Source organism: Melozone crissalis, unplaced genomic scaffold (assembly GCF_028551555.1).
Source record: "Melozone crissalis strain CALT ecotype California unplaced genomic scaffold, PUWL_Pcris_2 ptg000029l_1, whole genome shotgun sequence".
NCBI classification, from domain to species: Eukaryota; Metazoa; Chordata; class Aves; order Passeriformes; family Passerellidae; genus Melozone; species Melozone crissalis.
In genome coordinates, this window is record NW_026535807.1 from 13,333,168 (window position 1) to 13,355,795 (window position 22,628).

The following is a 22,628-nucleotide window of genomic DNA, read 5'->3' on the forward strand; positions in this document are numbered from 1 at the left end:
TTAGAAAAATTACTTTTTTTAAACACACCATCATATTTTATTCTTGCCAAGAGGATTGCCCAGCTTGCCTAGAATATTTGTCTGTTGTCTCCATTCATGCAGACTTCTAAATTTTCCTTTATGCATCATGACAACAGAGAGTAAGTCATCTTTCTAAGGGTGTTTGTGGCATTTTTCCTCACACAGGGATGACTTTTTTCTGCTTATTTTTAAAATAGGTGATGTGAACATAGAAGTGATACCAGAAGTTGCTGAATATTTCCAGATCCTACTAAAGCATGAGAGCTAAGGAGCTTGACTGTACAATTTGAGAAGGAAACATTTTTCCAGGAAAACAAACCCTTAAGTGGCTTCTGTCTTGAATTGTCCAGGCTCTGTAGGTGTTCTGTTTTATGAACCTCCATGTAACACATATTTCAAAATGTTTTATAAATATTTACAGCTGCTTCTATTTTCATAACAACATGCTGAACAGCAGTCATTGGCATTTACACTCTACTTCTACAATGGATTTTAAAGCCTTCTTCAGTAAAAAATCCTGGATGATTCAAAATCCTTCATGTTTTCTCAAGATATGTCTAATGATGTAAGGTGGCAGAATAAAGACTTCTGTCTTCTAACAATGCACTGAACTCAGCTTCAGTGTTAAGATCCAGCAAAAATCTCTCAATAACTGGCAAGGGGAAACCTCTGTGACTGAACTGAAATCTTAAGAGAAGTCAGTGCACAAATGGCATCCCACAGAAAGAGAACATATTTATTCAGATTCTCATTCTCTGTGCAAATCCCATTCTGTCAGTTCTGCACAGAGACAATGATGGTAAGGGTAGTAGAGAGGATTGTGGGATGATGGAATTTAGAACCTCGTAGAAAAGAATAGGTTTTTATCAGTTTTGCAGCAGATGTCTGCAAATGGGAACAGAACACAAAAGTTAAGTCCACAGAGGCTGCCATGTTTTGCAGAAGTCTCAGAATGCAGTTAATGCTGTTATGCCAGTTTAGAAAAAGTAGGTATAATACAGTGAGATAAACAAACAGTGCTCTTTAAATGGGTGTTCTATAAAATGCCTAACCACTAACAAAGTTAAAGATTCAACCACTCCGAAAGAATCAGCAGACCCACAACAGAGTTCTAAAGATGGGATTGTTTGGATAACTTGTTTAGTTCTTAATTCAGTAAAGCGCTTTAATGTATGCCTGAATCCATTGCTTTGGTTAGCAGGGATGTAATAACTCACACATGTAAGCATTTCACTGAAATGAATACTAAACTAGACATATATGAGCCCCGGCATGGAATGAATCTCTCCTACTGCCTTGATATATGTGCATGCATTGAGGGATTGTTCCACAGCCAGACACCACGAAGGATAACAGAGGTACTCTGGGAAAATGGTATATATGAATAATAATTTCATATAAACAACGTCTGTTGTACTTCCAAACCAGCAGAATTTGGCCTCTCAGAGTAAAATGAGCAAGAAATACCATTTGCTGTATGTAATGGGATGCCAGCAAGAGAATACTACACCAAACATTTAACTTCCTCTCTTTGTAACACTCCCTTTCCAAACATCTCCTGAGATTTGATATTTAAACATGCAATTTACCAACCTTCTCAACTTAATGTAAATATCCAACAGAAGTTAAAGTTTCCCTGTGCAATGAAACAACACACTATGGCTTATTTTAATACAGTGGGAGTTACAGAAAATAGGAGTATATGAAGATTTCATTAAGGGAAAAATGATACAGGAGTCAACTAAGAATGGATCATACAAACAAGGTAGAAATATAATTCAGAACTCAGAAAAAAAATGTCTGAAAACAGTTATTTTTTTGAGTGGTCCTTAGTTTTCCAGGGTACTTACCAGCTGCTTACAGGCTGTTGGAATTGCTGTACCTCACCAGAGGAAGGAATCTGACCTGTTGGTCAGGAGAAGATGCAATAACCCATTTTCCTGTTCAACCTTCACAATTGCACTGTCTCCTCTACTCTTACTCCTGCATCAAACTGGGGCCATTCCTCTTAGTCATCAAAAAATCTTTAATCCTATTAAAGTGCTTGTCCACCACACAATACTGGTTTTGACTCAAGCTTAATCTTACATTGAAAAAAATAGGGTTATAACACGACATCATAAAGTTTTTTAAAGCTTACTTCGAAAATACATGTGAATTTTTCACTCTTCCCTGTCTGTAAAGTCAGTGAAAATTTTCACATTGTGACTTCTGCTCTACAGATCAGAAAACACCTATTGAGCAAGTTTGCAGGCTATTAGTGGAGGAACCAGAGATGAGTGAAAATAACTCTAGTTTTATCGCTTGCACCAACTTAGTTTTCACTATGACTCTTGGCTGTAATGTAACATTTAATATAAAATCACATTATTTCAACTCTTTCTAAAAGGCAAACTCTAGACAGGAAATTTAGGAAGATATTCAATCCAACACAACCTTGCCTTTTTTTTTTTTTTACTGTCTATACTTATTTTTAAAATTATATTAATCCAAAATAATTGTTTGGAGTACTGTATTATACCTTTATTGTCCAGTGCAAATAATGGGTTTTATATATGCAGCTGTGGTCACCTTTTTGGTGGTGGGTCACTCACAACCAACAATGTAAATTCTTGAGATTTTACAGAGACTGTTGATACTCATCTAAAATAGAACAGCTCTGACAAACTTCAACATCTCTTTTCTGTCTGTAATGTTTAAGAAGATGCATACATTATAAAGAGAATTTAAAACAGTCTATAAACTGAATTCTGGCTTTTTGGGATAACTGCAGCATTACTCAGTTTAAACCACACAAACTAAAATACAGCTTTTATTATGCTGTTAAAGAACTTCAAGAAATAAATGATCTCACCATTTCCTTAAGCAGATGACACAATTCTTCACAAAAAACATTACCTCAGGTATAGACATAGTCCACAGAACAAAATAGGCATATTTGTGCAATTACCATGCCCACTTCAACTGTCTTGCTTCTGGCATGATAATTTTGAAAAACTTAAGTCCTTAGAGCACATAAACTATCAGGAGAAAGTTTGGTCGGTTAGGGCTTTTTAGTAAACAGAATCCATAATATATCAGCTTCTCATTATGATATTTACTTCTTATGTTTTGGTCTCTCTTGTTAATAATGGCCATCAGCCAAACATTTCAGCCACAAGGCGTTTTATGCCAGAGGCAAATAGTGATTGCTTGGAGTCATCTAGGCAGGTTTTATGGACACCTATTTTATCTCAAATTTTGGATCTCTCTATGTCTACATACTACATAAAAGTTATCTTCTTTTTTACAAGGAAAAGGAATCATTTTTGTATTACTGACACTCATGAGTTCCCAAAGAGTACTTTGGATAATCTATTTCAAATTGTGGATTATTCTCCATTTAGACTGTCCCTTATTTATAAGGTGTTCTGTATGACTCATGGCTAATTCACTTGTGTATCTATTTTCTGATTATATTATAAATATTAGCACAGTAAGGGCACTTTGAATATGCATTTTCAATGGGTATAAATTATCATTCCATCTAAAAGTCTTCAAACATTCAGAAAGCATTAGCTCCTCCATGATTCCAGTCAACAAGTGACTGCACACAAGAAGCAGTAATCCTTCCTCTGGCAATCCATTTATGCCCTGAGGATAATATTTAATTACCTTTATCTTCACAAAAAACATCTCTCCATTTGCTTCAATTTAAGCACTGCAGGGGAAGTTTCTTCGCGGCAAATTAAATTGACAAGTGACTGAAAAAGAGGTCTTAACTACTCTGAGTGTCACATAAAAGAATTCAAGTAAAAACACTAATGACAAATTTGTAGAAATCATTATGGTAGTTTTGACCAAAAAAAACCCCTCCATTCACTGGAAGAGAACCTACCCACCTATTTTTCTCTCTAAGAGGAGAAGTAATAAGGCAAAATGAAACCTTTTTAAAACTTCTTTTTTTCTCAAAATGAAATCACACTTGGGGCAGGAATCTAGCTGTGATGAGTTGTTTCTTTTTATCCTGAAATCAAAAACTTCTGTTTGATCTCATACCCCATCTTTTGTCATACTACAGGAGTGCCTAAAAAGGTAAGTAATTAATATAAGTTACATCATAGCTTGAAAGGCCTATGAAGTGTCTGGACCTTCTTTTGTTCTTGAGATAAGCAGTAATAAAGCACCAGGTTTGCGTAGCAGTAATGGCATCTGCCTCCAAAGTACGTCAGCCTTTTCAGAAAGAAACTCAGTTTAATAACATCCAGACAGGACTGCACATGAGACATTCAATTTGCTGTACGAACGCTCCATGTTGCCAGCTTTGCCTCATTCCTAAGCTGCAGACGTGGTGAAGGCTCTGCAGGAAGGTTTGTACCCTGTGGATGGCAGACACGAAGACAAAGATGGTTTGCCGCCACTGCAGTGCCGCAATGCAGCCACCCATTGCCTTGTAGCCTGTCCTCCCAACACCCATAATTTCTTTACTTTTCATGCCATGTTTTCATCTTTCTTCGCTCAAGGAGGAAAAGTAAAGCCCCTTCTCCTGTCCTATGGCAGAAACTAAATGTTTGAGGATTTTTACATATACCTAAGCTCAGACATTTATTTCGTATATACAGCAGTTGAAGCCAATAGATTGTGGATCACTAAATAAACTCACTAAATAGATTTCTAGCTAAAAAAAATTTAAAAGGCAGAACAATTACATGTAATTTTTTATTTCATAGATCTCTAATATAAATGAGTGGATTGATATTAAGAGCTTTAGTGACCAAGTGACCAGTTCTCACCAGGAATGACCAAGTGTTTTCTTAAATATTTAAGAAAGCCATATATTAATAAATATACCATAAATACTGGTCCTGTAAAAGTATACATGAAAGTCCCATGTAATTAAGGAGCTATTAACTGATTATTACTGCCTGCAAATCCAGTATTCCATTATGAAACCAAATCTAAATCCAGCAAATTTCAAGGTGTTGCTCTCTGGATTCAATTACAATTTTAAGTACTGTATATAGATCCAGAGACCTGCCAGACTGTGAAATTTTTTCCTATAAAGCAGATGTAAGAGTAGGTATAAACACTTAAAAGTCATGGAACTATTTATATTGTAATTTCAACAGTTCCATACAGACATGGGCAGCACTGGCTGTTAGGTCTTTCTACACCATAATCATTTAGCAGTTGGAATAAAGATGTTATTGCAGTTATGCTTTGTACTCACCCTACTTGAAGCCTTAGCACTGATAGAAACCATCTTAAATCTCTGCCTTGTTGTAATGGTTCATAAGCATAAAGCAAATATTTCTGTGCCATACAAAATTAATTCTACCCAGGGCCTCAGAATAATAGGAGACAGACAGATGAAGTTCTATTCCCTGTAACTTGCCCAGAAAAAGAAAGGCTGCAGAATAACTAGGTAACTGGATACAGAGGTATTTTTATCCCAGATTCTCTATCTGGATCTGATTCTAGAAAATGAGGAAACTTTAGGTGGGATTTTGGTTTCCATTTGACTTGACTTAGTAAGGAATTAGTGCTTCTGGTTTTGTATGTATTTACCACAGCATATAGCTGCTTCACATAATTATGGAAGCAAATGCTTTTCAGACTCAAAGACACACCCAAAGGGAAGGATAAAGTTCAAATGATTCAATGATTCTTTTGCTTTCTTTTCCAGGCTTTACATGTACTACAATGCCATGAAGCAAAGGCCTCTCAGGCCCAGGGAGCAGAGCATCTCTTTCTGGTTGCCAAAAGTCATGAGAGGTCACAGAGCTGACAGCTCTCTTGGCCACCTGAGTGCTGCTCTGACCCAAAAAAATACTAAAAGTCTGTACCCAAACTGAAATACTGACTTCCCCTTGATCTCAATGAGACTTTAGACTCTGCTCTCAATCATATTTATTGAAGAAATGTTTTTTGGCTTCTCCAAAACAAGGAGTAGATGAGTTTTGTAGAAGTATAGAACTTGACAGCCACATAAAAACAATGGGAAATGGAGGAGAGAAAAAGACCCTCAAATATTCAAGCACTGGGTCATTTTAACCAGTGGAGAAAAAACATCATGAGACTTCATGGAGTTGTCAGTGAGTTAATAGGGTTTAAAATTGTTCCCTTCCACATTCATTTGCAAATGTTGTGCAAATTCATGGAAGAGAATTTACTGCGTTATTTTCCTTTGCAATATCACAAGATTCTGAGAAAAGTCTTGCTATATTTAAAATGACAAAATGTATTAAATAATATTTAAGTAGATGCTTTCTGTTACAAGTTTACTAATTTTCAATTAGTGATTAAAATGGCTTTCAGCTGAGAACCTGACAAAGCTTGAAGCTCTGTTGATATCTCTAATCTCATCATAATTCCATTTTTTGATATGCTAAGGCATTTAATCAACATATACAAGATTAATCTTCATGGAATTTTCTGTGAGTTATTGCTGGAATTTTGCACTAGAAAGAAAGTAGGACAGTTTTATTTAAGAAAAGATCATTAGTGGTACTATCTTCTGGGAGCAGACCTGAAGCACTGTCCTTCCATGCAGTCACATTTATCTGTCTGACTGCCTCCCCTACCCATGGCCTTTCATCCTTTTGAATTACAACAAGGGACCTAGAGAAATACCTAAGTGCAGTATTTTGTTTGGTTTCCGATAATGCATTTGGATCTCATAGTAGGAGCAGTAACATAGAATAAAAGCATTATTCTGGTACAACTGACATCAAAAAGATATTTTGAGACTTAAAAGGCTTTCTCCTGAAATAGGACATCTTAAAAAATAAAATTATTGCAACTATGTTATAGCTCTCATTGTAAACAAACATTTCCTTGGTACAATTTCTTTTAAATACTTATTTCTGCTACATGATGAAAAGCTGGGCTTTTATAGGAGATGTGTAGATTTATTTACTCTTGTGGATTAATTATTCCCATTTTGGTACTTCACGTGGCAGAGTTGCCTTGAATGAATCACAGAAATTGGAAAGTACTGAATGTAAGTTCCATGAATGAGAAAAATTATGTACATAGCACAAACTCATTTCTAATGCGTGAGAATCAGCTCCTTAAAATTGCACCTATGGCCTCATAAAAAGAAGGAAATAGATGTTAACAACTAGTCATATAAATAAAATATAGTGTGTTATAAAAATAGCATCTACTAGATTTACATTTAAAGTAGTAGAAGATACCAAGTAAACATGGGGAAATATTTTCGGGGGTTTTTTTCCCTTTTGCTGAGGAAGACAGAGACTCATAAAAAACCCAGTAAAATGAAAGCATTCCTTCTTGCAGGGAAACAGTCCAGAAGATGATTTTTAAAAGTCTTCCGATGGTCATAATTTCCTAGTTCATACAAAAATTAAGGCTGATTTCCGTCAAAAAACTCAATTGTTTAATTTAAACTACTTTAGGGATTTAATTGGAGCCATTTTATTCCCTTTCCTAATAACAGCAACACAATTTTATTTTAATGCATTATCAGAAGGAAGATGATTTTTAATATATATATATTTAAGGCTATCGTTTGCAAAGATATAAATGGTTTGGAAAAAGGAAGAAAACATGAATTGGTGCTTATGTCCCGCAAGTTTGTAGTCACTCTCCATTTTTAGAGATTCTTACTGACAAACTTTTAAAGTCTTCACAGTTGTATAAAGATTTCTTTCCTTTCTATAAGAGAACAAAATTTATGCTGCAAGTAATTATAAAATATTTGCTGTTATCTAACATTAGATCAACTTTAACTGAAATTGGTACTTTGTTGGTCAGGCAATTGAGGTAAATGGAAACTCCAGAATTTACCTCAGTTAGAGCTATTGCCTTTTCCATCACTGTCCACCCCAGTATCACAATGCAGGAAAAGCATAAATGATAAGAAAGATGGTAAGGCAATACATAGGTAATAGGGAAAATTATGTACATTAAAACAAAAACTATCTAGCAGTTCAAAGGTGAGATTTATAAATATAAAAACCAGCTTTGGAGATAATAAAGAGCATGTAATGCAAAGGCAGTGAATTTCAAGTGCATGGCATGCATAATTTCTAGGCACACTGACACTGCAAATATGTAGGATATTGCACTTTCAATAGCCTTCCTTTCTAGAATAACAAATCCAACAAAGACATTCAAAGCTCTAATGCATTAAAGCCTACATATGGAAATCTTTTACATTTTTCATACTGAAACATTTCAGGCTGAAAAGAGGAAAAAAGATTAGATTTTTTTTTTCCATACATGTTTCTTAAAACACAATTTACAAGGCTGCGCTAATGCATTAAATATTTTTAGAAGAGCGGAGTAGAATATTGAGTTGAATATTAACTAAAAGCTTCTCCCCAGACATCACGTCCTTGCTGAACAAGGCAGGACTCTTGATGCTGGGCCTTTGCAGAAGAGTTCCCAATGGGAACCTCTCCTGCTGCTTTTTGCAACAGCTGTGCTGAGCAGGTTATCTCAGATGGAGCTGTGGATTAGCACATGAAAGATACACAATACATGTTTTTGTGAAAATACTTAGCTGACTCTTTCAGAGAATTCTTTCCTTGCTGATTCCCTGAGATAACAGCTTCCCCAGAGTCTCTTCTTAACAGAGGAACCAACTCCAAAGAATAAGAAAATGCAGCACCAGAGGCACAACCCTCTGAGAGACTCTGAGAATCTCCTTTAACAACAGTTTTTGTTAGATAAAGTGAAATGTTCTCATGGAATATCTGAGGGCTTAACAACTTAAATTAGATGGCGTCCCATTGAGTAAGAGAGGCAGGGCTGGCCCCAAAGCCTTCAGCTTTTAGGCCTTCTTTCCAGTGGAATGATATTATATTTGCATAAAACAGAGCTAGAGAAGTCACTCAGAAAATAAACAATTTTATAAAAGAGAAACATGACTAAAAGCTGAAAATTAAAACAACTACTTTCCACAGAATACAGACCCCATGCAGCACAGTCACATTAATCAATTACTTGCTCAAACTGCACTTCAGACCATGTGGTTGTTGCTTCCATAGGCACGTAACATAACATGGCAAAGAACAAAAAAAACTTCCTAAAATAGTCCCAAAACTTGCTTCAGCTGAAGACAAAATGCAGAAGAAAATTATTTCCCATAGAGAAACCAGGCCCACTAGAGCTTCCTCATCCGGTAAATTCAAGGCATTTCTGCCCTACTGTGAAATTTCCACTTGCTATATGATAAGGTAATTTAACTCTGGGCAAATTTCTTTATATAGATCAATAGAGCCAGATACATTTTTAATAAAATCTTACCAACTGTCAACTCTATCCCTCACTCTGCCAAATGAAGAAATTAAAACTACTGAGCACTACATTTGCTCTTTCTGCTGCCATAGTAAGCCACTTGCTGTCCATAGTACATATCCATCTTCAGCTTGAAAAAGCATTGAATTATTAATGTGTATTTTTGGAGAAAAAAGAAAAATTTTTATCATACTTAATGATGTGTCTCAGGGGAAGGATTATATAATGCTCAAAAATGTAACCTGGAGGGAAATAGTGCCTTTATAGCCTATCAACCTAAGTCCATTACCACAGTAAAAGGCCATTTTTATCCTTATGCAATATCGTATAAGCATCTTTTTTTTTTTTTTTAAATTAGTGATCCAAAATCATGTATAGATAATTAGAAAGATTGTTACTGACTTTTCAGTAGATTACACACTTTAGATTGGCTATGAAGCTTTGGGTTTCCCATTCAGTAAAGGTGATATAACACACTTACTTTTCTGTCTGGCCAGTTGTATTTTGCAAATATGGTATCATATGTGTCCACAGCTCCATCAGTGATCAGCATTATGGCCTGGCTGCAAATGCTTCCTTGTCCTGTGTGATTGAACTGTAAAGGAAACAGCAAACAACTGTAAAGGAACAGCACATCCCTGTTACATGAAGACAGGATCACACGTGGATTTTGTCACATCTCTAACATCCTTAGAAGAAGGCAAAAAATATTCAGGCTGAAAACATTTTATCATGGATTTTATGTTCTTGGTGAATTGAAAAATAAGAAACATACATAAATGTAGCACTACCCAAAATTAAAATGGCATTCCCCTGGTTTTGATAGATGAGTGTTGATGCATCCATAAGGTTTGCTTTGATTTAAATATCATTTTAAAGGAACACGTTACACAAAAAGAAGTAATGAATGATGATTTTTCTGAGAAGAACAGGAGATACACAACTCCTGAGAGACATCTGACTATTCATATGGCATTCATTCATATTCACTCAGGACTACATTCCATATGCTATTTTCCTTTAAATATTTATCTGGGAGAACCCAGTTCATATTTATATACTCTGAGATTCTCCTATTACCCAAAATGAATGCATGTAAGTAATTCAGGCTGCTGAAGTGCAGTACTTGAGCACAGGTACTCAGACAGAAATCTGCAATCCTCTGGCATAAGCAAAGGAAGCTTCATCCTTACACAAATGGGATTTTCCCCTGTCAAAGAACAAACACATTGTCATATTATGAGCTTTGATCTTTTCATTCTGGAGTTGGTGCTCTGATTATGAATCCATGTGTCTCCATTTGCTTTGGTTGCAGAATAAATTCTTATTGCTCTGTGCATTACATATTCGAGGTACTTTGGTGAAACATCAATCTTTTAGCACAAAAAAAAGCCAAGTTTCAAAATTATTTGATTTTTAATTTCTCTGTGGGAACACTTAAAAAAACACAAAAAAATCTATGAAAATATCAATAAATGGGATATTACAATTACTTCCTTGTAGTTTTCATGTACATTATCACATTTGAGGTCAGGCAAGGCCTCATCCTATCATCCTTCTCTTGATGCTGAGAAAGCCAAGCAAGAATTACCTTGTCCCACCTCCCCAGCCTTGCTGTGCCCCAGAACAGGGTAGTCCCATTTAAAAAGCAGTGCCTATGTTCACAGGTGAATTATCTGGCAGGGACTCTGACTGCTCCTGCAGAAAAATTATTCAGAGTATTCTGGTTTGATTTGAACTACCAACAGCTCTGTCTTTTAAGCTTTCCACAGTGTGTTTGCCCTTACGTATTAACTGTTTTCCAAACTCTAAACCCCACTTTTTTTAAAAAAATTCTCCTAGAAATTTCATCGTTGTAGAAATGCCTGTAGTAGAAAAGGGTGGGTGCTGGGTTCCAGGAGTCCTCTGTCTTTTCTGCCTTCACATTTCTGTATCTGAGTGACCATACCCACATTCAACAACCATTTCCAGCACCTGCATCTCTCCTCAAGATCAGCTTCCTTTAAATCCAGCAGAAACCTCAGCAAACAGGGCCAGAAACACTCTGCCTAAAAGGGCAGCTAATGTGGATTTACAGGGTTAGCTGTATTGTGATCACTGCCTCTGTGTAATTTGCAAGGCAGTCACTCAAAATTCTCCCATCATGACAGGTTTTCCAGTGTTAACCAGAACCAGAATTATTAAAGTGGGATTTCTTCATGATCTTACAGAGATTATTTTCACATAAAGGTGAAGTTACTTTGTCCAGGGATACCGTCCTCACATGGAAAATATATTTTAAAAGTGACAAGTTATCTGAAAAGAGAAATTAATGAAGGGGAAGTGCCTTTGTACATTTATTTTAAAACACCACTCTGTATGCATCTGCATTATTCTACACTGTTATCTGAATATTTTGAAGAATGAGATTAAATTCAAATACTTTGATGAATAATATCTTCTCATATTTGTCTAAAACTTTTAATTTTATTGAATAGCAAGAGTGATGAAAGTGTTTTCCATAATAATAACAATGACAAGGGGCTTATGATGAACTACAATTAACTCAGTGATTCATCAGTTAGCAGCAAAAATTTCAATGCATCCTGACATTTACAGCAGTTGGTTGTGATTAACAGTCTTTGAAATGTCACAGAATTTTATTTAATTGGTTATGATTTTTTAAAGGTAATCACTTCAAAGAGCACATTTGTCACCAAAAGAGATAATTGCAGTTGTCACATGACATAGTAGGTGTCTAACTACTGTACCAAGCACTTCTGTATTCTTCCTCTCTGCTATGTACACTGCCTAAATTGACAATTGGAAAGAACTTGGAAGTGGATTTTTAAACATGCTTTTCAAAGGTATCAGTGGCAAACATCTTCAAGTCTTGACAACCATAGCAAATATTGAAAGGTAATTGCAAGGCAAAATTGACTGAGTTTAATTAGTGTAACCCCTGAACCATTTTAAAATCCAACCAGAGTCTTTATAGACTATTTGTGTAGCACAAAGCTTTCTCTATTTTTTTTCCTTTACTATACCACCACCCACTCCTTCCCCCTCCCCATTCACCCACTTTCATTTATTTTTTTAATGAAGAAAAGACATCCTTAGCTAACCTATAATTCAAATAGGCTTCTGGCACATAAAGGTCACATCCTGCAGACAAAGTGGAAAATGGTTTGCTGTACTCTGCTAAGGCGAGATTTAGCTTTTCCTCTGGCCTAGGTGTCTTTAATTGAATCTCCCAGAGACACTGCAGATACGCCTGTATAAAATGGAAAATATTTTTATGCTGGCATTTCTGGAAGTTTACATGCAAAAAGGATTGAACCTATCTGAAACTTTATTTAAAAGTATAAATGGAAGCAATAAAGAGAGCACCTTGAAGAGATCTGAACATACCTGTAGCAGAGTCCATCATGGTCTTAAAGACCTCTCATCATCGGTGCAGTTCAGCACATGGGATGTCAGATCCCTTTAGTCTCAGAGCTGTCAGATTATCTAATGGGATTTTTATACCCCATTGATCATTATAACTCCAATTACCTCACATATTTTAAACCAAAGCAAAACAGGTCTTGTGTCAGGTCTTCACATCCTGCAATGTGATTTTTTTTTTTTCAGTTTACATAATTTGGAGGACTAGCATAGAACATCTCTTGCACTGAGGCATTCATACTGTTTTTCTGGTTCCCAAGACTGTTTGGTGCCCACAATCCTTAATAAAATCTCTACAAACAGCCTACAGTGTCCTTACTTTATGCGCCTTTTCCCATTGTCGTTTTTGGCATGCACCACACGAAGGCATTAGTTCCACACTGTCTAACTGAACACATGAGCAGTGGGTGGAAGAAGATAACTCCTTTTTTCATTTTAAGATTTTATGCCTGGAAAAGAATCAATCAATATTGCCCTTCAAGATGAATACACAGGAATTAGAACCATTAATTAATCTAGGATCACACAGCATAAAGGCAGGCACACTTGTCAAAGTCAAACTTTTTTTGAGAATATTTGGGTTTGAGCTCTTATTTCCAAGGTACATCCTTCAATCAAAAGACATTTTGCTATTTAGTTTAGATGACTTTTTTTCATCTTCCAGCAGACTAACACACTTCAGTATTTTTTCCACAAAATACATGATTATACTTCAGGAAACACTTTAAAACGTTTTCAGGAATATAAACTCAGTTGAAAAAAGGGAAAACAAGAAGGAGGTGAAAAACAAAAAGAATCTGAAAAGCATCAACTTACTTCATTGAGCATGTTGAAAGCTTCATTTAAAGCAATGTCCAGCATTCCAATTCCTTTTGCAAAAAGTTTGTCTAGGTGTTCCCTGAAATGCTGAAACATGAACAGAAAGGTTTCATTTGTCAGAATGTTTTTACAACAAACTTGTTGATGATGAAGGATTTCTGAATACTTTAGACCAACTTCTTAGGCTTAAATGACCACATACACTAATTAACAAAATAATTCCCAGTTAATCTTTTCTGACTCTTCAAATAACACTAAACTAAGATGTGTTAGTACAATAATAATGCAAAGGCATCACATTTTTCCTATATTTTTGGCTACTCATTCAATCCAATAATTTCGGGGGTTTTTTTGTGTTTTTATTTAAAGATCATCTTCATATTTTCTTTTCAATTTTTATAGTAATTTTATATAATTTATAACGATTTTCCCTGCAGGTTTTTGGAATGTGATAGTTAATAAAAATTATTTTTTCTAACAACTAGCTTTGAGAGTACACACCTTTAAAAGATGATGCATTCTAATCATTAAGTCATTGTAGATTCTAATCATTAGATCATTGAAGTATAAATGGAGTTTATCACTCAATAATAATATTAGACTCATTAAAAACTGTTCTACACAAGAAGACAAGACAATTAATTTGTAAGAAGAAAATAAAGCCTTGTGTGGTGGGAAACAGCAGGGGAGGCAATGTTGTTGTGAAGTGCTATTTCAGTGTTTACAACTGGCTAAAAAGCACAAAAGAACTGCTAAACAGAAAAGGGCATTTCAACCCAAATAGTAGAGAAAAAATGTCAGGGCAAGACATATGCCACTGTAATATTAGTTTAAAGAAAAAGAATACATGATTTCAGAATGAGATAAAAAGCACCTTAATTCCACTTTCAGTAACTTTTAGAAACCAAACAGATCTCAAAAAGCAGGAGTCCCTTGCTCTTAATGAGCCAGAAAGCATACTTGAACTTTACAACTCAAAAAGCTGTTTTTAGTAATAAACTGGTTTACCTCAGTCTCTTTTTGCTGTCATTTTGGAGCCCTTGTTTGACTGGGCGATCTGTCCAACTGTGTGCACAAACATTCCTGGGCAACTGTGTGCTTAATTCCCACGTGCAAATACCAGAAAGTGCAATATCTAATTGCAGACTCATATACCTAATTGACATGCATAATCTCAGTAATTCTGAATGCAAAATAGGCACACAATTATGACAATCAGACATTGATGTCTGATTACAAAATTACAGGGTCAGAGCTGCACAGAAGTTGAGTGAGGAAGCACAGAAGTGTTCAGCTGGGGAGGTCTCTGTGATCACCCAGAAATGTCTCAAAGACATGGGCTGAGGAGAATGAGGATACAAATCCACGTGTGCAGCTAAGTCAGGGTGAGGTCCTCCAGAATTTAAATGAGAATAAACCCAGGATGGTTTTAATGTCCTTCATATTCTGTGTGTCATGGGACAGTCACGCAGAACATTAAAATCACACCACTGGTGTATATAACTTTGGTATAAATGAACAAGAGGACAGATTGATAACCAATTATCATGACTGAAGTTGGAATTTCTCTTATAATGAGGTTGTTGAAAGCATCTTTTGGTACACCCTAGTGTGTTCCCCTTTTCTAGCCTTACAGTTAAATGAACAACTGCAGGGATTTGGGATCATACTTGGTTAGATGATCACATTAAATTTTCATTCTTTGGGGATTAGGTAAAATTGGCTCTCAAAATATGATAGCAACTTGGATTTTTGTTACTGCTTAGTTTCCTACTTTTGATTTACTAGGATTTAAGAGCTAATGAATTCAAATAAATCAATGTAAGCAATTATTTTCAGCAAATCTGTGCTTGGGAGTTGACACATATTCAGAATCCTTCTCATGATTCAGAACACAGGCAATGTTAGGGAGGTAGAAAGGGCAAGCTGAACACAGGCAAGAATTTGATTTTCCTTTCCCAATTCCAGGTCATTGCAGGCAAATTGAAAACTCTTCTGAGATGAAGGCCAGAAACTGAATTCTTCCTTCATGGCAGAAGCTGTCAAACTTGCAGCCAAAGTGAGACACTGATTTATCTAGCTCATACAAAACCTGAAGAATGATTTGCTGATTTGGTGGAAATTCTCAGGAATTCTAAGGCAAATCCTTTTTCTGGTCTCTTATCTTAGAGGCTGCTGTAATGGCCTCACAATGTTTATTGAGATTAGACAAGCTGATTGGTGTCTATGATCACAAGAAAATGGTAATTTTTATATTCTGGAAGCAAAGGGAAAGCGATCACCCTTCAAGCAAAGAGAGTCTGCACAACCATGGGGGAAATTATTTGGCTTCCATTAAAATAATATAAGAATACTCCACAACCTTCAAAGCTTTATCCTTTCCAAACAGGAATAAAAGGAAAAGACCAAACTACAGTCATCTTCATTTTACATCTGAAAACAGGAAAGAAACACATCTGAAAGCAAGTGATGATACATTAACACAGAGAACTGAGTTCTCCAGTTCCAGGTAGGGCTGTGACAACCAGCCCATCTCAGACATACACAAAAAGGTACAAAAGATGCTAGCTGAGCAATCCCAAAGGCCCAGCATTCCTGCTCACTGTAGCAAACATTTGCACAATTATACCAATGGCTTTTGTTTTCCCCAGCATCATGACAGACTGTTACAGCAGAGAGCTTGGCTCACCTTTTCATTGGCACACAGATTAGACCTCACAGGTTGCTTTAATGCATTTTAACATGAGAACACTGCCTCAAGCCTCACACAGAGATTCATCATTCAGTAAGTTGAGCTTGCTATGGTCTACAGCAGATCCCTCCCCTGGAAGTCCTGGAAACCTGTTTCCCTTTATATTATATCTCTCTGGCACTGACAAAATGGAAGGAAACCAATAGAGTTTACTCTCCTAAACTGACCAAATCAAGTCCCCATGTCTGCTCTTCCCACTTATCTAGAAAAAAAAGAATACATTTTTAAAATTACTTGTATTTACTTCAGGGCTTCATAATTGCTTAATTGAGTTTAATTTCCATTATAACCACCAAAGTTTTGAAAGTTTTGATTTCATTCTTGTTAAGCCCATGTGCTGCACATGAGTACCAGTACCTTGCACAAATATTTTATTAGAGCCTACTTACGTTTACCAAAAACTAAGTAGCACTTATGATGAGTAGGACTACCCAAATTAGATTGGGTACAGGACCGTGGATTCAAGCCAATGGATAAAGCATTTTCCACTGATTCCAAAAAGGAATCAATTCACAACTAATATATGCACAGAGGTTACACAGTTCCGCTGGAAAAGCATGATATTTGCTATTAACTGTCTGACAAGGTTGAGCTTCCTACAGAAAAGCATTATTAATGGCTTCAGCATTCCTCCAGGTTTCCTTGTCAGCTTTACTGCAAGTCTTTGCTACTTCTAGAATTGCTCCCCATGCCTATCCACACATGCTGCAACTCCACATGGCCCTGGGACACACTTGGCAAGTATTTATCAGATTTGTGAAGATGGACTGCATCAGCACACAAACGGGAAAGAAAAAAACAGTCAGAAGGCGTGTGTGAGGTGGGAGAGTGATTTTCACCTGTGTCACAGAGAGGTTTACACACATGCACTGACAGATAAATGTGTAAAATGCATTTAGGCATCAGCCCATTCCAACCCTTGGTCAGGGCAGTTACAGCTTACCTGAGTGCAATGATTATCCAACCCCTTCTGTTTCCTAACATGCTGTGTTGGAAAAGAAGGGGCTTTTTTGGGAAAAACTAATCATAAAAACAATGCTGAACAAAGAGTTCAAGATTCAATACACTCAGACTCAAACCAAATTCTTCTTAAGTAAATTAGTTACTGCAATAGGAAACGTCAGACCAGATTTCAGTGGTCAGGGGCCTAATGAAAGTTTTGAGGGACTATAACAACTTTTCAGTTTTAAAATAAGAGTAGACTTCAGTAAGACTTTACTATTTGGGGGATTTTTAACAGCCAAGCAATGCAGTTGATTTTTTTTTTTTTTTTTTTGCGATCTGACAGAGATGGATAGATAAATATGCAAAAGTAATTTGCTTAAATAAAATTCAATATGCAAAATTTGTATTTACCAACCTCTTATTGGCAATTTCACTCAGCTTCTTTGCTGAATCAGTCTTCTGGTTATTTAATTTCTGGTAATTGCACAGAAAAATAAAAGCTTTTTGGAAGTTATACATTACATCTCTCTATTTCTGTCATTCGAATTTACACTGGGGGAGGTTCTTGATTTAGTTTGGAGTTACTGTGCCTATCTGTGCATCTAGAAGATGATATATTTCATCTGGAAACATTTACAGAGAAATGTCCTCAACCCATATATAGTACATTAAAAAAACATATAAAAGAGGAATGTATATTGTAATATTGTTACTTTAAATCTGAAGTTACATTAAATCAGATTGTCATCCGATTCCTTTGGGGTAGGTAAATTGTAACATGGAGTTTCTCAAAGATGAAAACCTCTTGGCCCAAGAAAACTAGTATTAAAATAGGCAGTTCCACATGTTTGCAATTTGTGGAGAAAGTGCAGACGGTGACAGAATAGTGTCTGAACTATTTCCCACTCTTTTTTAAATTTGTGTATAGCAAATTGATACACTTCAAGGTAGCAGCTGTTGAACACTGATGCCAAATTATAAAATAGCCTGGTAAAATTCAAATATACCTTGCATATTTTATATTACCAAACCACATTTAGGATCTCAGATTAATTTCAACCTCAGTTATGCTACCCAATGTAATTACAGATTTAATTTTTGTGATAAACGAAACTTAAATCAAGTTCTGCAAATTAGGGATAGCTTACAATTTCCACATATCTAAACTGAACTGTAGCTTTGTGCCAACAAAAAATTTATGACAATTGCTAGGCTGTGAAAACTTTTAGCAATAAGTGGAGACAGAGTGACACCTGCCATATCACCTGACATTATAATTATTCCAAAAACAAATTACTGTATTTTCCCATTGTAAAATGAAAGTTGAAGCACTCTATTTTGGAAGAATAATAGTACTGGGATCCCTGTGTGTTTCTTAGGGAAACTGATGGCAAATACATTAACACCACTCACATCACTGTCATATCAAAACGCAAACATATTTCAAGTTGTAACTTTGTCTTTTACAAATACATGAAGCAAACTCCATTCAGTAAGGTTTCTGAAAAGAAAAATGCCTTCTGAAGTGTACCTGACAAAAATTCCAGGTTGCTCTTAAAGCTGCACACAACAAGCACTTACAGAACCAGCAGTTTTGCAGAAAAGTAATAGAACAACCTGCTCAAAACCTGGGGAAGTTTCTAAACAGATTATACAAATTTTACTGGCATCACCTCCTTGCAGGTTGTTGCCAGCAGTAAGAAAAATTAAAGTTAAATGAATATTTACTACTCAAGTCTGTGTTACTTGGCTGTTCTTTAAGCTGGCAGGGAAGAGGTCTAGATACTTAAACCCTTATTTCTTTCAAAGTATCTTCACACTTTCTCAAAGAAAAGCACGTTACATGCTGGAGATTCAGGGCGAAAAATGTTTTTTCTCCAACCTTTGTTCTTTTCCCATCACAAAAATGCACAGGTGTGTTAAATGTTAAAATTCTTAATGGTAATAAATGTATTTGATGTCCCTCAAAAGTCTACTGTAATGTAGCAGACATTTATTAATGCTTTAAGAAAGGAGTGGTCTTGATCAAGTAACCCTGTGGATTAGGCTTGTTCAAAAAACATTCCTGCTTTTGCTACACCAATCACTATGAAATTTGTACCAGTCTTCAAAACATTCATCTAGCCAGGCTGAACATTACAAAGGTAAAAGTACTGATGCTGTATTATTGCAAAGGTAAAAGTACTGCTGCTATATTTTCTTTTCTGACTGCTCTCTTTACTTACCAAAACAATACAGGATCAAGAATCTTAGGCTAACTTGAGCTCCATTATCATATAAATTAAGAAGTCTAACTTTTCACCCCTTACTGATAAAGCTGTGAGAAGAAAGTTCAGTTTAGATATTCCAGTTGACTCTTAACTCTTAAATTAAGATGTAAATGGACTAAAGATTGCATATTCTAGAGGAAAAGAATGCTTCATCAATAATAATTGGGATGTTATTCAGAGAGAAATGCAGCTTCCTTCCTCTGTGTGCACTTTGTACAGATTTACTCCAATGTCAGGTGTGTGTTCTTACCTGAAAGACAGAGAAAAATTGAAGGAGGGAGGTGGAACTGAAGTTGGCTTTGTGATATCTTCCCTGATGCTTGCAACAGGAAACTAAAATCCATCACTGAAGGGAAAATATCACCAGAGTGGACATAAGAGAGCTACAATGTTGAAAATGATTTTTCATTCTTTAATGAGAGTGGATTTTTTTTCTTCTAGGTAAGTTTTCCCTTACTACTGTGGTCCAGAAAATAATGGTAAGTGTTCTAGAGCCAATGTGTGGAATGAACACTGTGTTTGCAATACTATTTCCATCCCAGAAAGAGAAGAGGTGGGGAGGGGATCAAGAGTGACAGTGTTTCATGAGAAAATGTATAAACCAGACAGATTTTTTTTTTCTTTCTTTCTTTTCTAAGACTAATTGAATTTTCTGAAAGTCTGGCTCTGTGGAAGCCTGTTACATTCCTGAAAATTATGGGTAAGAGTTCCTGCAGCCCATCCCTGAATGTGAAGGAGCATGTTTATTTGCTACCCCAACCCACTGAATATTCAGCACCAACACCACTAAGGAGCACTCATTTCCCAGGCTGCTCCAAATCGTGAGCCTGAAGCTCTTTGCTGCAGCCTACAAACAAATCCTTCCATCCCTGAAGATGCTCCCAGGTCTGTTTTTCCCTGGCCAGGCTGGGGATGGAGCAGAAGAGGCTCTGGCTGCAGCCCAAAGCCAGGATCCGCTCGCTCCTGGACCGTGGGCAGCCAAGGCTGTGCAGGGAAGGGCTTGGCAGGAGCAGCGCTGGCAGTGCTGGCACTGCAGAACCTTCCAGCAGGAGCAAACGCCACATTCAGTCCTCCCTTAAAAGGAGGATTTGCTCTTCCAACACACCCAGCCCTGGCCTGGCTGCCCCAAGTCAGTATAATTTAATTTATTCTGCTGAGAACCTGGTTTGTCCATCAGCTCTCCACAAATGAAGTGCCAGTGATAAGGACTGCAATTCTTCTGGAGTCTGTTTCTTTGTTTTGTTAAAGTTGAGAGATTAAACAAGATTCAAAGAACACCATTCAGCATCTTTAAGTGACGTCCTCAGAGTGGAAAGATTCCATCTGAAAACATCTGAGCCCTGCAGGAAGACAGCAAAGTAGTTCTTCAATAAATAGTTTCAAGACAAATATAGACTGGGGTACTGATCCTGTGAGAGCAATTTTTATTTGGAGTTATTGAGACAGCTGCCTTCCTCGTGAGATTAAAAGCTCCAAACATCTCAGAGTAATTTCTTATCTCTGCTTCTAAGAACTGTCTGTATTTGGTACAAGTGGTGTCAGATGAACCTGGCAAGATGCAGTTAGCAAGAACTGGGGTGTGCATCCATGTGTGTCACAAAGGGGGTTTTTTTCCTTAAGGGTCATTTAATGGGAATTTTTTATATTGAGATTCATGTATTATGGTTTAAAAAAAAAGGGTAGGAATTCAAGTTTGTACAGCATAATCTAATGGTTTGGTAAAACTGTTTGGTTCTATGCATGTTTCCAGCCACAGTGCTGCATTAAGTGACTTGTGCATACATGTCTTAAGAAAGGTCAGGACTATGAATAGTAACATAAAAGTTGAATAGTAAGATAAAGGTAAACTGTTAAAAATTCAGTCCCTGCAATCGTCAGCATCATACATCTCTTCCCACATAAAAGAAAACTGTAGCAATATGAAATACCATTACAGCAAATTTTAATTGTTTCCATCTAAAGTTATCATTTGAGAATAGATATTTTCCAGCTAAAGAAAAACTGCTTTAACTTTTTAAAAATACTTGTATTTCTTTTGGTGGTAGTAAAGTTTTACTAACAGATGTGATCATCATTGCACCCATTCAATTGAGAAGAATATTTGACATAAAAATGAAGGATAGAAAGTTCTGAACCAAATATACAGTTATATTTTCAGACCTAGATTGGAATTTAAAAAAAATCAGGCAGATGTAGACATATGTAAACTGAAACAATTATATCAAAACATTGCCTGTCAATCTCCTGCTCTACTTTGCCAGTACAGAAACATGTTCACATGCTGATAATGACTGCTTGGAAAAGCTACAAAACACAATGTTTGCCTTGATATTTTTCTTGGGTTTTTCATCATTTAACAAACAAAAGAAAAGAAATATTTGTTATTATTATTACCAATGAACTTGAAAAGGAGTATTTACCTTGTAAGACTGGTTGAGAAAGTGTAATTTTATCTACTTTTTCTGTGATAACTCAATGGACCAAAGGCAATTACACCAAAAAAAAAAAAAAAAAAAAAACCAAAAATCCCTACAGAAGTAGTCTGGTGTATCTGTGAGACTCACAGAAATAAAAGTTAAAACCCAAATAATTGAATACTTTTGATGAGTTCCAAAACACAGCTGAATAACTCTGATAGCTCTGGACCACTTTTGGAATGTGCACATGAACAATATTTGAGGACATCTTGATTCTATGGGCCTGACCAAAGAGCTCTGAATTCAAGAGAAACTTCTCCAGTTAATTCAGTGAGTTTTTGATGAGGCCCCCAGGTAAATTTGCTGTGTCAGTACAGTCAAATCACACAGTATCACATCTTAAAAGAGTATCAGATATTTCAGAAAGCTGTTTTTAACTGGGTTCAGGAGCATGATAACTGAATTACTCATGTAGGATTGAGTGGCTGTCCACCTCCTTGGACAATCTTGGTTTTGTACTCTGAGCTAAACTGGGGACAATGGAACTTTTGTGCCTTACAGTGTTTAGGCAAATGAATTTTTAACTTCATTACGGTGTCTAGAAAAATGATATAAGAATATATAAGGTCACATGTAAGAAAGAAATTAATATTGGCAAACTCATGGTATACAAAAATGCACCCAACTATTACATGCTACCTATCCCAGTTTTTTTTTTTTAGCTTTGGCCTT

At 36.1% G+C, this 22,628-nt stretch overlaps 1 protein-coding gene across 1 annotated transcript in view; it reads right to left on the reverse strand.

Annotated features, from left to right (window-relative positions):
• The window catches only part of CACNA2D3 (calcium voltage-gated channel auxiliary subunit alpha2delta 3), a 383,943-nt gene that overhangs the window by 180,994 nt on the left and 180,321 nt on the right, over window positions 1-22,628 (reverse strand). Inside the window, exons 10-11 of the mRNA XM_054281044.1 lie at window positions 13,510-13,599; window positions 9,749-9,862 (exon numbers count right to left, since the gene is read on the reverse strand). Of these exons, the coding sequence (XP_054137019.1) occupies window positions 9,749-9,862; window positions 13,510-13,599 (204 nt within the window). The remainder of the gene's footprint in view (window positions 1-9,748; window positions 9,863-13,509; window positions 13,600-22,628) is intronic.